General features: G+C 46.3%; 1 protein-coding gene across 1 annotated transcript in view; it reads right to left on the bottom strand.

Annotated features, from left to right (window-relative positions):
* The window catches only part of SLIT3 (slit guidance ligand 3), a 717,795-nt gene that overhangs the window by 12,747 nt on the left and 690,815 nt on the right, over window positions 1-14,233 (bottom strand). The window contains exon 32 of the mRNA XM_070357383.1: window positions 12,510-12,640. Within this exon, the coding sequence (XP_070213484.1) occupies window positions 12,510-12,640 (131 nt within the window). The remainder of the gene's footprint in view (window positions 1-12,509; window positions 12,641-14,233) is intronic.

Raw genomic sequence — 14,233 nt, forward strand, 5'->3', positions numbered from 1 at the left:
AACGATTCTAAAAACTTGCAGAGGAAGGAGCGCTTGCAAACTCATTTTGTGAAGCCACTATCAACCCAATACCAAAACCAGACAAAGATATCACAAAAAAGAAAATCGCAATCAGATCACTGATGAGCATAGACACAAAAAATTCTTAAGAAAAATTAGCAAACCAAATCCAACAATACCTTAAAAAGATCATATACTATGATCAAGTGGGATTTATTTCAGGGATGCAAGGATTTTTTAATATTTGCAAGTCAGCTGATACACTATATTAACAAATTGAGGGAAAAAACCATATGGTCATCCCAATAGATTTGAAGCTTCTGACAAAATTCAGTATCCATTTATGATAAAAGCTTTCTAGAAAGTGGGCATAGAGGGAACCAACCTCAATATTGCAAAGGCATGTGTCACAAACCCACAGCTAATATCATATTCAACAGTGAAAAGCTGAAAGCATTTCCTCTAAGATCAGAACAAGATAAGGGAAGTCCACTCTCACCACTTTCATTCAACATAGTTCTGGAAGTCCTAGTCACAGCAATCAGGAAAGAAAAAGAAATTGAATGTGTCTTTTTGAATTAAGATTTTAAAACATATATATGAATCAAATATATAATAGAAACAGATCTGCAGACACAGGAAACAAACTGACGGTTACCAAAGGGGAAAGGGGGGTGGGGACAAATTAGGAGTTTGAGGTTAATGCATGTACCCCAATATTCATTGCAGCAGTATTCACAGTAGCCAGGACATGGAGCAACCTAGATGCCCGTTGCCAGATGAAGGGGTAAAGAACATGTGGTACATATATTCAATGAACTGTTACTCAGCCATACAAAAGAACAAAATCGGGTCATCTGTAGTGATGTGGCTGGACCCAGAGTCTGTCACACAGAGTGAATAAGTCAGAAAGAGAAAAATATCACAAAGGAACGCATATATATAGAATCTAGCAAAACGGTACAGATGAACCTATATGCAGGGCAGGAATAGAGATGTAGATGTAGAAAACAGGTGGACATGGGGATTAGAGGAGGGTGGGATGAACTGGGAGAGCAGCTGACATATATACACTACAACGTGTAAAACAGATAGCTAGTGGGAAGTTCCTGTCGGCACAAGGAGCTCAGCCCGGAGATCTGTGATGACTCAGTGGGGTGGGTTGGGGGTGGGCGGGAGAGAGGCTCAAGAGGGAGGGGATACATATATATGTATAGATGATTCACTTCATTGTACAGCAGAAACCAACACAACATTGTAAAGCAATTACACTCCAAAAATAAGATCTAAACAGATATTTCTTCATAAAAGATTTACAAATGGCCAACAGATATACAAGATGCCCAACACTGCTAATTATTAGAGAAGTGCAAATCAAAACCACAATGAGGTATTATGTCACACTGGTCAGAATGGCCATCATCAAAAAGTCTACAAATAATATAATAAATGCTGGAGAGGGTTTGGAGAAAAGGGGACCCTCATACACTGCCAGTGGGAATGTAAATTGGTATAGCTATTATGGAGAACAGTATGGTAGTTCCATAAAAAACTAGAAACAGAGTTACCATATGATATTGGAATCCCACTCCTGGGCATATATCCAGAGAAAACCATACTTCAAAAAGATATTTGCACCCCAATGTTCACTGCAGCACTACTTACAATAGCCAAGACATGAAACAACCCAAATGTCCATCAATAGATGTGGTACGCATATACTACAATACTACTCAGCCATAAAAAATGAAATAATGCCATTTGCAGCAACATTGATGGACCTAGAGATTATCACACAAAGTGAAGTAAATCAGAGAAAGCCAAATATCATACGATATCATTCATATGTAGGAGCAACAAAATAATACAAATGAACTTATTGACAAAACAGAAATAGAGTCACAGACGTGTTACGAAAGGGGAAAAGTGGAGGGAGGGATAAATTAGGAGTCTGAGAGTAACATAAACACATTACTATATATAAAATAGATAAACAACAAGGACCTACTGGATAGCATGGGGAGCTATACTCAGTCTTTTGTAATCACCTACATGGGACGAGAATCTGAAAAAGAATATATACATAAATACTCTGCTGTACACCGGAAACTAACGTAACACTGTAAACTATATTCAACTATACTTCAATTAAAAAAAAGTTTCATTTCTATACAGTAATAATTTCTATCAGAGAAATTAAGAAGGGGAGGAATAAGATGAGAGTTTGGGACTGACATATAAACACTACTATACATTTCCCAGTAGTCATGTATGGGTGTGAGAGTTGGACTGTGAAGAAGGCTGAGCGCTGAAGAATTGATGCTTTTGAACTGTGGTATTGGAGAAGACTCTTGAGAGTCCCTTGGACTGCAAGGAGATCCAACCAGTCCATTCTGAAGGAGATCAGTCCTGGGATTTCTTTGGAAGGAATGATGCTAAAGCTGAAACTCTAATACTTTGGCCACCTCATGCGAAGAGTTGACTCATTGGAAAAGACTCTGATGCTGGGAGGGATTGGGGGCAGGAGGAAAAGGGGACGACAGAGGATGAGATGGCTGGATGGCATCACTGACTCGATGGACGTGAGTCTGGGTGAACTCTGGAAGTTGGTGATGGACAGGGAGGCCTGGCGTGCTTCAATTCATGGGGTCGCAAAGAGTCGGACACGACTGAACGACTGATCTGATCTGATACATGAAATAGATAACTGATAAGAATCTACTGTACAGCATGGAGAATTCTACACAATACTCTGTAATGACCTATATGGGAATAGAATCCAAAAAGAGTGGATACATCTATAACTGACTCACACTGTTGTACAGCAGAAACTAACAGAACATTGTCAGTCAACTATATGCCAATAAAAATTAATTTAAAAAAGAAAGAGAAATAAGAAAACAATCCCATTTACATTGCATCAAAAAGAATAAAATACCTAGGAAAAAAATAATTAAGGAAGTAAAACACCTGTACACTCAAAACTGCAAGACACTGATGAAAGAAACTGAAGACGACAAAAATAAATAGAAAGATGCTCAGTGCTCAGGGACTGGAAGAATTAATATTGCTAAAATGTCCATACTACCCAAAGTAATCTACAGATACAATGCAATCTCTACCAAAATTCCAATGGCATTTTTCACAGAAATCGAGTAGTCATCGAATTTATATGATACCATAAAGGACTGTGAATAGCCAAAGCAATCTTGAGGAAGAAAAGGCTGGAGCCATCGCTCTTCCGGATTTGAAACTGTATTACAAAACCATAGTAATCAAGATAGTAAGATATTGGCATAAAAACAGACACATCAATAAATGGAACTGAGAGGGTAACAGGCAGGAAGGCCAGTGGTCTCCAAACGGAGGAAATAGGCTATAAGTGTCAGACGTTTTTTTTCTCTCTCTTAAGCGGCAGGAGGAAACAAACTAGGGTGTTTTTTTTTTCCCCTTCTCTATACAAATTTACGGAGACGGCAATGGCACCCCACTCCAGTACTCTTGCCTGGAAAAATCCCATGGGCGGAGGAGCCTGGTGTGCTGCAGTCCATGGGGTTGCTGAGTCAGGCACGACTGAGCCACTTCACTTTCACTTTTCACTTTCATGCATTGGAGAAGGAAATGGCAACCCACTCTAGTGTTCTTGCCTGGAGAATCCCAGGGACAGAGGAGCCTGGTGGGCCGCCGTCTATGGGGTCGTACAGAGTCGGACACGACTGAAGTGACTTAGCAGCAGCAGCAGCAGCATACAAATTTAGGGGGCTTCCCTGGTGGCTCTTAAAATACTGTGTTGTCATAATGACACCTGGTTCCACCTGAATTTACTTTTTCTCAAATCTTGAGTTAACCAATGCATTTTTCATATGGAAATGTTTGTCTTAAGCTATGCTAATGTACCACGAATTTACCCCAGTCTCTGTCTTCAAGTCAGTTCCGCCTAATGGCTCAGAACCGACTTGACAAACCAGTATGTTATACTCAAACACTGTTCCCCTAATCTATGTAAATTAAACTATTTGTATGGTAATCTGCCTTTCTACAAGACTCAAGTCAATCATTTTACAGCCCGGGATGACTCCTCTGGTGCCAAGATTATCCCAAAATACATCTTATGGGTGAGGGGCCTGGTGCCATTCTCTGAGTTTTAAGACATTCCTTTCTTTCATTCACAGACTGCTAGTGACTATATAACATCCAGCTAAAAACTAGCAGGCAGGTATTCTTTCTGCCCCCTTCTGATGTCTATGTCAGAAGCTTTCTCTATCTCCTTTAAACTTTAATAAAACTTTATTACACAAAAGCTCTGAGCGATCAAGCCTCGTCTCTGGCCCCGAATTGAATTCTCCTCTGGAGGCCAAGAATCCCGGCGTCCTTTTGTGGTTCAGCAACAACTTTTCAGAACTAAACGGAAAGTCCAGAAATAAACTCATGCACATGTGGTCAATGAATTTCCAAAAGAGGAACCACCAATATAAAATGGGGAAAGGACCGTCTCTTTGACAAATGGTGCTAAGAAGAGTGGGCAGTCACATACAAACGTATGCAACTGCACCACTGTCTTACACCATACACAAAAATTAACTCAAAATGGATTAAAGACTCAAACATAAAACCTGAAACGTAAAACCCCTAGACGAGCACAAAGGTGGTGATCTCCTTGACATCATCTCGGTGATGATTCTCTGGATTTGACACCAAGAGCACAAGAAACAAAAAATAAATGAGACCACATCACGGTGAAAAGCTTCTGGGCAGCAAAGGAAATCATCACACAATGAAAAGTCAACCTACTGAAATGGGAGAAAATATTTGTAAATCATATATTTGATAAGGGGTTAATATCTAAAATATACAAAGAACGCATACATCTCAATAGCAAAACCCCAAACAATCTGATTTAAAAATGGGCAAGATATTTGATATTTGGCAAATATTAGTTTTGCCAAATATCAAATATTCATTTTGATATTTGGCAAAACTAATACAATTATGAAAGTTTAAAAATAAAATAAAAAAAAAAAAAAAAAATAAAAAATAAAAATGGGCAAGAAATCTGAATAAACAGTTTCCCAAAGAATACATACATATGTCCAACATGCACATGAGAAGGTGTTCAGCATCACTAATTGTTGGGGAAATATAAACAACAACCACAACAATACGTCGCCTCACACTCGTTGGAATGGCTAGTATAAAAAGACAGATCACAAGAGTTCATGTGGACTAAAGGGGACGCTTGTGCATTATTAGAATATAAATTGGTGCAGCTACTATGGAAAACAGTATAAAGGTTCTTCAAATAGTTACAACTACCATATGATCCAGCAGGTCCACTTTGAGATATTTATTTGAAAGAGACAAAAATTCTTGTGAAATATCTATGCTCTCACATCCACTGCAACGTTATTTACAGTAGCCAAGACATGGAAGCAACCTAAATGTCTATTGATGGATGAACGGATAAATGTGGTGTATGTATGTGCAGTGTAATATTATTCAGCCATGAGACAGAAGGTCACACACTTACTGTACAGCACATGGAACTCTGCCCAGGGTTATGTGGCAGCCTGGATGGGAGGGGGGTTTGGGGGACAGTGGCTACATGTATATGTATGGCTGAGCTCCTTTGCTATTCACCTGAAATTATCACAACATTGTTAATTGTCTATATCCCCAATACAAAGGGCTTCCCTTGTGGCTCAGCTGGTAAAGAATCTGCCTATAATGCGGGAGACCTGGGTTAGATCCCTGGGTTGGGAAGATCCCCTGGAGAAGGGAAAGGCTACCCACTCCAGTATTCTGGCCTGGAGAATTCCATGGACTGTATAGTCTATGGGGTCGCAAAGAGTCAGACACAACTGAGCGACTTTCACTTTCACTTCCCAATACAAAATAAAAAGTTAAAAAAAGAAGATCATACAATACGACCTAACTTATATATGGAATCTAAAACAAAGCAAAGTGAAAAAAACCTGAGCTTGCAGATCCAGAGAGAAGTCTGGTTGTTACCAGGGGTGGGGGATGGGTGGGTGACCATGGAAGTGGGTCAGGAGGTACATCCTTCCAGTTACAAGCTAAGTAAGTCCGGGGGTACTATGTACAGCATGGTGACTATGGTTAATAATATTCTATTTTTGGAAGTTGCTAAGAGAGTAAGCCTTAAAATTTCTCATCATAAAGTTAAAAGAATTATAACTAGGTGTGGTGATGAATCTTAACTAGACACATCGTGGTGATCATTTTACAATATATACAAATATCAAATCATTATGTTGTACACCTGAAACAATATAATGCTATATGTTATATATAACATATATGTGATGTTAATATCTCAATTAAAAAAAAAAAAGTAAGGATTCACTCCAAATCAAACCTCCCATAACCTTGCCTGTGCCAGTAGGTACTCATCGGTTAATACGCAGCCTTCCTGCCCATCCTAACCACGGTCTCCTGGAAATAATGCCTGAAGCTGGTGGTTTTCAAACAGTGGGTCCCTGAAGGTTTGGGATTGGCAGTGCCGCAGGTTCTGATTTTTTGGCACCACCTTGTGAATCACAATGGTTCCATTTCTACTTCTTTTTTTTAAATCGTGGACTTTGAAGTAAAACACAGATGGGAAAAATGGCTCTGCTGCTACAAAAGATGAGAAAAAAATTGGAAAAAAACAAAGCCAAACCCCAAACAACTTGCTGTGAACTCTAAAAGAGAAAATCCTACTATGGGTCCGAGGCCCAGTGAGTAGTTTCCTGGTCATCTATTTAGGAATTTCAGAGGAGAAAGGGGCTCTGACATTCTTCCTCATTATCCACCAAGCCCACTGAAACACCACGGAGTAGGAGGTGGGAAGCCCTGGCCGCATCAGAGCCAGGCTGGGAGGTTCCTGTCGGGACTGGCATGAGAACTTGTGTCGGCAAAGAGGGGCCCGTAGCGCTCTCTCCGTTTAGTAAAAGTTGTGGCGGGGAGACGGGAAGAGGAGAAAGCTTGTGTTGAGTGGTTAACTATGCTAAAGCACTCGCATTGTCTCATTTAACCCTAACACTTGTACACGGGATGTACAATTTTTCTCCATTTTAGAAGTGAGACCTAAGGCTCAGAGATCGAAGGTGTCCAGATTGAAATCTTAAAGTGTGGGTGGTGGAAGCAGGACTCAAATCCAAGTTCCCAAGGCACAGGACTGTACACCACAGTGGGTGAACGGTCATCCCTCTTCTGTGCTGGAAGCATGCACCTGGATGCCCAGGCATGGCCACTAGGTGGCGACAGAGCCTCACAAAGAATTCCTGGTGCTCCAGCTAGGCAGCAGCCTGAGACCTCAGCCTGCACTATAGCAACCCTGGGCTCCCAGACCATCAGAGCGGGACCACATGCTGTCTCTTGGCCCACCTTTCTCCCTAGCATGTTGGAGAGGGGGTTCTGATAGGCTGGTCTGGCTTCGAGTCCCAGCTCTGCCACTTACTGGCCTCTGGGCCAAGACTTCATCTGAGCATCAAAGTTCTCACCTCTAAAACTGGGGTGATGACGCTCGCCTGGGGCCTGCAGTGAGGACTGGATGAGATAAAGACTTGGCAGTGGATGGGTCTGTGGTAATTAAGACTGGAGGGAGCACGCACTGGTCACCAAAGAGGGATCTCAGGGGCTGTTCTAAACTTGGAATTCCCGTGGAAACCCTGAATTGCTAGCTTCTTTTGAGACTCTGGGGCTTCCCTGGTGGCTCAGAGGTGAAAGCGTCTGCCTGCAATGTGGGAGACCTGGGTTCGATCCCTGGGTCAGGAAGATCCCCTGGAGAAGGAAATGGCAACCCACTCCAGTATTCTTGCCTGGAGAATCCCTTGGATGGAGGAGCCTGGTGGGCTATAGTCCACGGGGTCGCAAAGACAGGACTGAGCGACTTCACTAAGTAACTCTGAGCCTCTGCCTCCCCACACAGCTGCATCTGTTGGCACTGTGCCCTCCGGGCTACCACGGTCTCCAACACTGCCTGCTGGGACCCGCTTCCCCCAAGTCTGTCGCCTTACAGGTCCCTTGGACCTTGCATGCAGGTGAGTCTGCTCCTCAGACAAGTCTTAGAACAGAGGAATAGTGCAGTCCGCCTCCATTCTGGGGCAGGGGGGACTTGGGTGGGTTTTTGTAGCTTGGGTATTATGTATCTGGGCCTGGAACAGAAATCTCTCTACTTGCAACTTCAGCTGGGAACCTGCACGGAACCCAGCTGCTCTGGGCCTGTACTTCCCTAATACGGTCTGCAGCTGCCCCCTCCCGGATCAGATCAGCTGTGGTTTGCCTTCCTGTGAGGAGGCTTGAGGAGCCACGGCAACCCACTCCTGCATTCTTGCCTGGAGAATCCCCATGGACAGAGAAGCCTGGTAGGCTGCAGCCCATGGGGTTGCAAAGAGTCAGGACACGATTGAAGCAACTTAGTGGGCCCTGGCTCTGAGGCTGAGCAGGTCAGAGTTTACTGCTGTGACTCGGGGGAGGAGATCTTTCTGAGGCTGGTATGGCTTCCCGGTTCCATCAGCTGCTGTTCAGCTCCTCCCAGCCTGGCTTGCATGCATACAGATGGGGTCTCCCCTTCCCCAGAGTCTCCTTGTTTCTCAGCCTGTGGAAACACTCATCAGCCATAGCTCATGTCTCAGCTCAGACATCACCTTCTCCTCCAGGGAGCCTTCCCTAGTTCTCTAAGCAGAATCAACTGTCTGTTCCTTCTTCATTGTCCCTACAGCAGGCACTGGTGTCTCCTGTGAGACCTTTTTTATCCTGCTCCTACAACACTTGCTTATTTACACATCTGCCTTCCTCCCTGGACTGTGTTCTTCTGAACACTGTGGCTCCAACCCCTAGCACAGGTCCAAGGTGAGGTACTGTAAGCAGCTTTTGGCAGGAAAGAGCTCCCTGCAGGAGGCTCTTGTGTCTTTTCACTAACCTTACATCAGGCACCCCCATGCTCTACTCATCTCTACTCAGATCTTTGGATTGCACAATACTTTGCCTGATCTGTTCTTTCTATAGATCAAAGTAGAACAAATGAGTAAGTAATTAACAGATGACCAGATCTCTTCCCCAGCTTCCCCTTTAGTCATCTCACAGACAAACTCTGTGAGCAAGACAGCGTCTAAAGAAGAGTCACAAGAAGTTGACAGGTCTGCAGAGTGGGAGAGGTGACGACTCTGAGTCCCTGTCTCAGTGATTAACTCAGACTTCTTCTCTTTCCTCTTTAAAAGCTTTCATGGCAGTACAGAATCTTCGGAGGTGGTTTCTGGGGGACACTGAGTCCACCATCTCCCCAGATTGCCAGCATTCTGATTAAAAGCAACTTCCCTTTCTATCAACATTTGCCTTTCTCTTGAGTTGAATCAGTCAGACCTGATTCAGTAACAGTGCCTGAGAGATGTTCCTGAGTGAATGCACTACTGGGGAAAAACCAGGGCTACCTAGAGAAAAGTATTTGGAAGTACAGCCACTTATGTTTTGGCCACACCTCATGGCATATGGGATCTTAGATCCCCGACCAGGGATCAAACCTATGTCCCTTGCACAGGAAGCATGGAGTCTTAACCACTGGACTGCTGGGGAAGTTCCAGCAAAACCATTTTTTAATACGAGATTCTTAGAGTCTTGGGCCTTTAGGATTGGGGGTTGAAGGGCACAAAATATGTCACCAGACTTGGCATGAGGATCCTGGCAGGGACATTATTTACTTGGTTCCTCCCAGAGGTAAGAAAAGGGCCCTGGGGTCTCCCAAGGGCCACGTGCTAACTCTCGCCTGACTCCCTGACAAGCGAGTAGCCATTCTATGGGTTCCTGATTCATGCCTGATTCATTCCTGCCCTAAGACACCAGCAGAGTATTCCAAATTTGTATCAACAGCACACCACTTGACCAAACCAGCAGCTGACCTCAGTGTGGGAAGGGCAGTGGAGTCCCTACGCTTTGGACCAGCCCAGCCACTCCGCAGTCTGGCTGTCACCTTCTGTCCTGCCCCGTCCGTGTACAGGCCCCCAGGAACACACCTGGAGGGACGCAGGGCTGTCATCCGCAGTACACGGGCGAATGTCGCGGAGACATGGGAGAACTCAGCCGCACCTAGATGCGTCAGACACTTCAGGCTCTGGTCAGGCAGCCCTGGACCTGGTCTCTGTCCCTTGGACTTCACCCATGGCCAGCGGCCCCAGGAACACAGACGGTGGCAGCCCCTGGCTCCAGGGAACTCTGAGGCCACTGGGACGTTCACTGAACCTGCTGGCCAAACCTGCCTGGTCTCCTCTCCAGCCACCCCCTCTGCTGTGACTCTTCATGGCCACTGCCTTTTCATGGTCCCTCAGGCTGGTGGCTGCTGTTCTCCCAGCCTGCTGGCCCACTGCTTTCCCTGCTCACACACCTTCTTCAGGACCCACTGCAAATGGCTCCCCCTCCAGGAAGCCTTCATGGGTAAGCAAGCACTTCTCAGTATCTCCTACAGGTTCCTTAAAACTGGTGGCTGGGTCGGACCCCAGAGAGCTTCAGGCTTGGGTTGGCAGGTCCAGGCTGGGGTCTGAAAATGTGCATTTCTGACAAGCTTCCAGCTCTGCAGCTGCTCTGGGACTTTACCTCAAGAACGACTGCTTTGGGACTTCCCTGGTGGTGATCCAGTGGTTAAGAATCTGCCTTACCAGTGCAGGGACACGGGTTCAATCCTGGGTCCAGGAAGATCCCACAAGCTGCAGGACAACTACTCCAGTGCACCGCAACCACTGAGCCCGCACCGTAGAGCCCACAGGCCCTGATTACTGAAGCCCACAGGCCTAGAGGCTGCGCGCCACAAGAGAAGTCCCTGCTCTCCACCACGGGGAAAGCCTGTGCGTAGCAACAAAGATGGGGCACAACCAAAAATAAAAGCAAATACATAAATCTTAAAAGAAAAAATCCGCCTTGCAATGCGAGGGACACAGGTTCGATCCCTGGTTGGGGGGCTGTGATCCCACATGTCATGGGGCAACGAAGCCCCAGCTCTGCAACTGCTGAGCACAGGCGCCGGAACGAAATATCCCACCTGACACAGCGAAGATCCCACACGCCACAACCGAGACCTACACAGCCAAACAATACACGCTGCTAAGTCGCTTCAGTCGTGTCCGACTCTGTGCGACCCCAGAGACGGCAGCCCACCAGGCTCCCCTGGCCCTGGGATTCTCCAGGCAAGACCACTGGAGTAGGTTGCCATTTCCTTCTCCAATGCAGGAAAGTGAAAAGTGAAAGTGAAGTTGCTCAGTCGTGTCCGACTCCTAGAGACCCCATGGACTGCAGCCCACCAGGCTCCTCCGTCCATGGGATTTTCCAGGGAAGAGTACTGGAGTGGGGTGCCATTGCCTTCTCCAAACAAATACATAAGTTTTTAAAAAAGAACCACTGGTTTGTGCCGATGGTTTTCAGCTGGGATTCGTGGGAGGTGGGCTGGGGCCTCCGTGAGGGTGTGTGTGAAGGAGGAGACTGCTCCTCCAGCTCTGCAGGGTGGCTGTGCTCCTGTGTGTTTAGCATGATTGAATTCCACGTGAAGTTTTGATTGAAGAAAGGATTTAGTTACTGGGAAAAACGTTGCCCTTCACTCATCGCGACCAGACGTGCTCTTGCTTCCAGAGGGGAAGGGCCGGGCTCTGGATGGGATTTGCTCTTACATTTTGTGCTTTCTCCAAGGAACGGCTCTCCTTCCACGGGGAGGTTTTATGTGATTTTAAGTGTAACACAGACAAACATGTCTCGTTTGAGTAGTTCCTTTTATACCTATTATAAAAATATTTGTAACTAAAATAGTTTTTAAATGTTCCTAGTTGAGAATTCATTTGACTGAGGAAAAAAATATAGCATGGCGAACTAGCAGAGCTGTAATGTCACAGATGCTATCACTCAGGAGGAAGCTAAGTTTAAAAAGTGAGCAGATTTAAAGCTGATGTAAGGGAGGGCATTAAGTAATAGCCCAGCTAACATACAGATAATGTAAAAATCAGGGTGATGGTTGGAAAGACTGAAGTTTAGGAAATACTGTCCTTTAGAACAGTTTGAAAGTCACTTAAGGAGAAGTCCTGCTCTCTCCATGCTCTGGAATTTCTTCCCCTTGAGTTCCAAGCTCATCTCGCCCTGTTTTCTTTCTTAAACTAATCAAAGATTGGGATGACATTTTTAAAAGGGCATCTCATTAAGCAGCCTCGTCTCCATTGGAGCAGAGGCTCCTGCCCAGGAGCCAGCTGGCCATTTATCTTATGGTAATGAGGTGTCATCTCCCCGTGGGTCTGCCTTCCTCCCTTCCTCCAAGACCGCCTCTCTGGCTCCCACCCGCCACTCTGTGACTGTGTGTGTGTGTGTATGACTGTGTGACTGTGTGACTGTGTGTGTGTGTGTGTGTGTGTGTGTTGGAGGTGGGGAGTGGGGAGAAGCAGAACCAGAGCCTCTGGCAGCTTCTCACAGTGCTGGATGCAGGCTGGAAGGTGCTGGGGTGGGGGGCGCTCGTGCAGCGGGGGCGGGACTGTGGTCCTCACCTGTACACTGTGGTCGGCGGCGAGCTCAGGCTGTCGTAGACGAGCCTCACGTGGCCCTGGTACAGCTCCAGTGCCAGGGGGTCGTTGTCCCCCTTGTAGAGGAGGATGCCGTTGTCCTTGTCCGTGGCCACCTGGAGGGAGGCATGAGAGTCAGGGCCGCCCCGAGGCACCCCCCCACCCCCAGAGCCCTCTTTCAGGTGGCATATCCTGAACAAACCCTGGGTCTGAAATCATGTCCTTGTTTCCTCTTCCATCTAGTCTGTGTATTTCCATAAGGAAGGCCTGTGCCTAATACTCAAGCAAATGCTGATTGATCAATTCCAAATACTTATGGGGTATTCAATATGCGTGGCTATTGTTTTTATGTTGTGTGTGTGTGTGTGTAAGTGAACACATATTTAAAAATGCCAGGAACCATGAGCTCTGATCTAGCCTCTCGGGGCCTTCATCTCTTTGTATATAGTAATAATTATAAACAAAAGACTAACCACTACTATTTAATTCAGTGTTGACTATGAACTCAGGAATTTTTTAAAACACCAGTGTCTGGGCTTCACCCCAAACCGATTACATGCAAATCTCTAGAGGTGAGACCCAGGCAAAGATAAGGTGCCCCGGGAGATTCTAATGTGTTGCCAAGGCTGAGAAGCCCTGGTTTCAGAAGCCGCTGCTCAGAGGGCATGTTCACCAGGCACTGGGCTCAGGGCTGGGCTCTCAGCCAGCCAGTCAGTGCCCACTGCCGGGCACAGGGGCAGTGGAGAGAGGGGGTGTGGGGCAGCTGGTTGGATAGAACACTGGGGTGTTTGGGGCCCGGGGCCCCATTAGTTGGGATGTAATGCTTGGGTCTCTGGGTGAGTAGCACTAAGGGAGGAAGGTAGGAGGGCAATGAAGTGACCGGGACAAGGGATGATGGCACCCAGAGCTTCTGTCCTGTACGTGCCAGTGGTCCACCCCCATCTCAGAGGCCTGCTTATGGACTGGAGGCTCCGCGAGGTGAGGCCATGGGAACATCTGTGCATCTCTGCAGCCCCAGTCTCTAGAATGGTACCTGGCAGGTATAGATGGCCAGTGGATCTTTGTTGAATGAATATTTTTCTCCATAAGCTTAAACCCAGGCTAGTGTAACCATAGCCAGAAGGAAGAAGGGGCCTCGGTGGATGCCACATGGCAGGGCTGCTAACTGGCCTGCACCCTCTAGCTGTGCCTCTGGGTTCCCACTGCTCACCAAGCCTGCTCTCTAGGCAGAGTCCTGCTCTATGTCATGTGCGTGCATGCTCAGTCAGCTGCGTCTGACTCTTTGTGATCCCGTGGACGGTAGCCCGCCAGGCTCCTCTGTCCATTGGATTCTCCAGGCAAGAATACTGGAGTGGGTTATCATGCCCCCTCTTCTCCAGGGGATCTTCCCAACTGAGGGATCAAACCCACATCTCTTACATTTCCTGCATTGGCAGGTGAGTTCTTTACCACGAGTGCCATCTGGGTCTCTCGATACCATATCCCTTGCCTTCCCCTCTGCCCCCAACAGCACTGACAGCATCTGGAAATGTGGTTTGGAAGAACTACTCAGATCCACAGGTTAAGGAGCCTGACAGAAGTTAGTTGGAAAAGAATCTAGTTCACACTGAACAGTTTCCTGCTCCCTGAAAGATGCCCTGCTCCCTCCTGCCTCTGGGCCTTTGCACATGCTGATCTCCCAGGCTCGAATGCACCCCTCTTCACCCTGC

This window comes from Bos mutus, chromosome 20 (assembly GCF_027580195.1).
Source record: "Bos mutus isolate GX-2022 chromosome 20, NWIPB_WYAK_1.1, whole genome shotgun sequence".
In the NCBI taxonomy this organism is placed as follows: Eukaryota; Metazoa; Chordata; class Mammalia; order Artiodactyla; family Bovidae; genus Bos; species Bos mutus.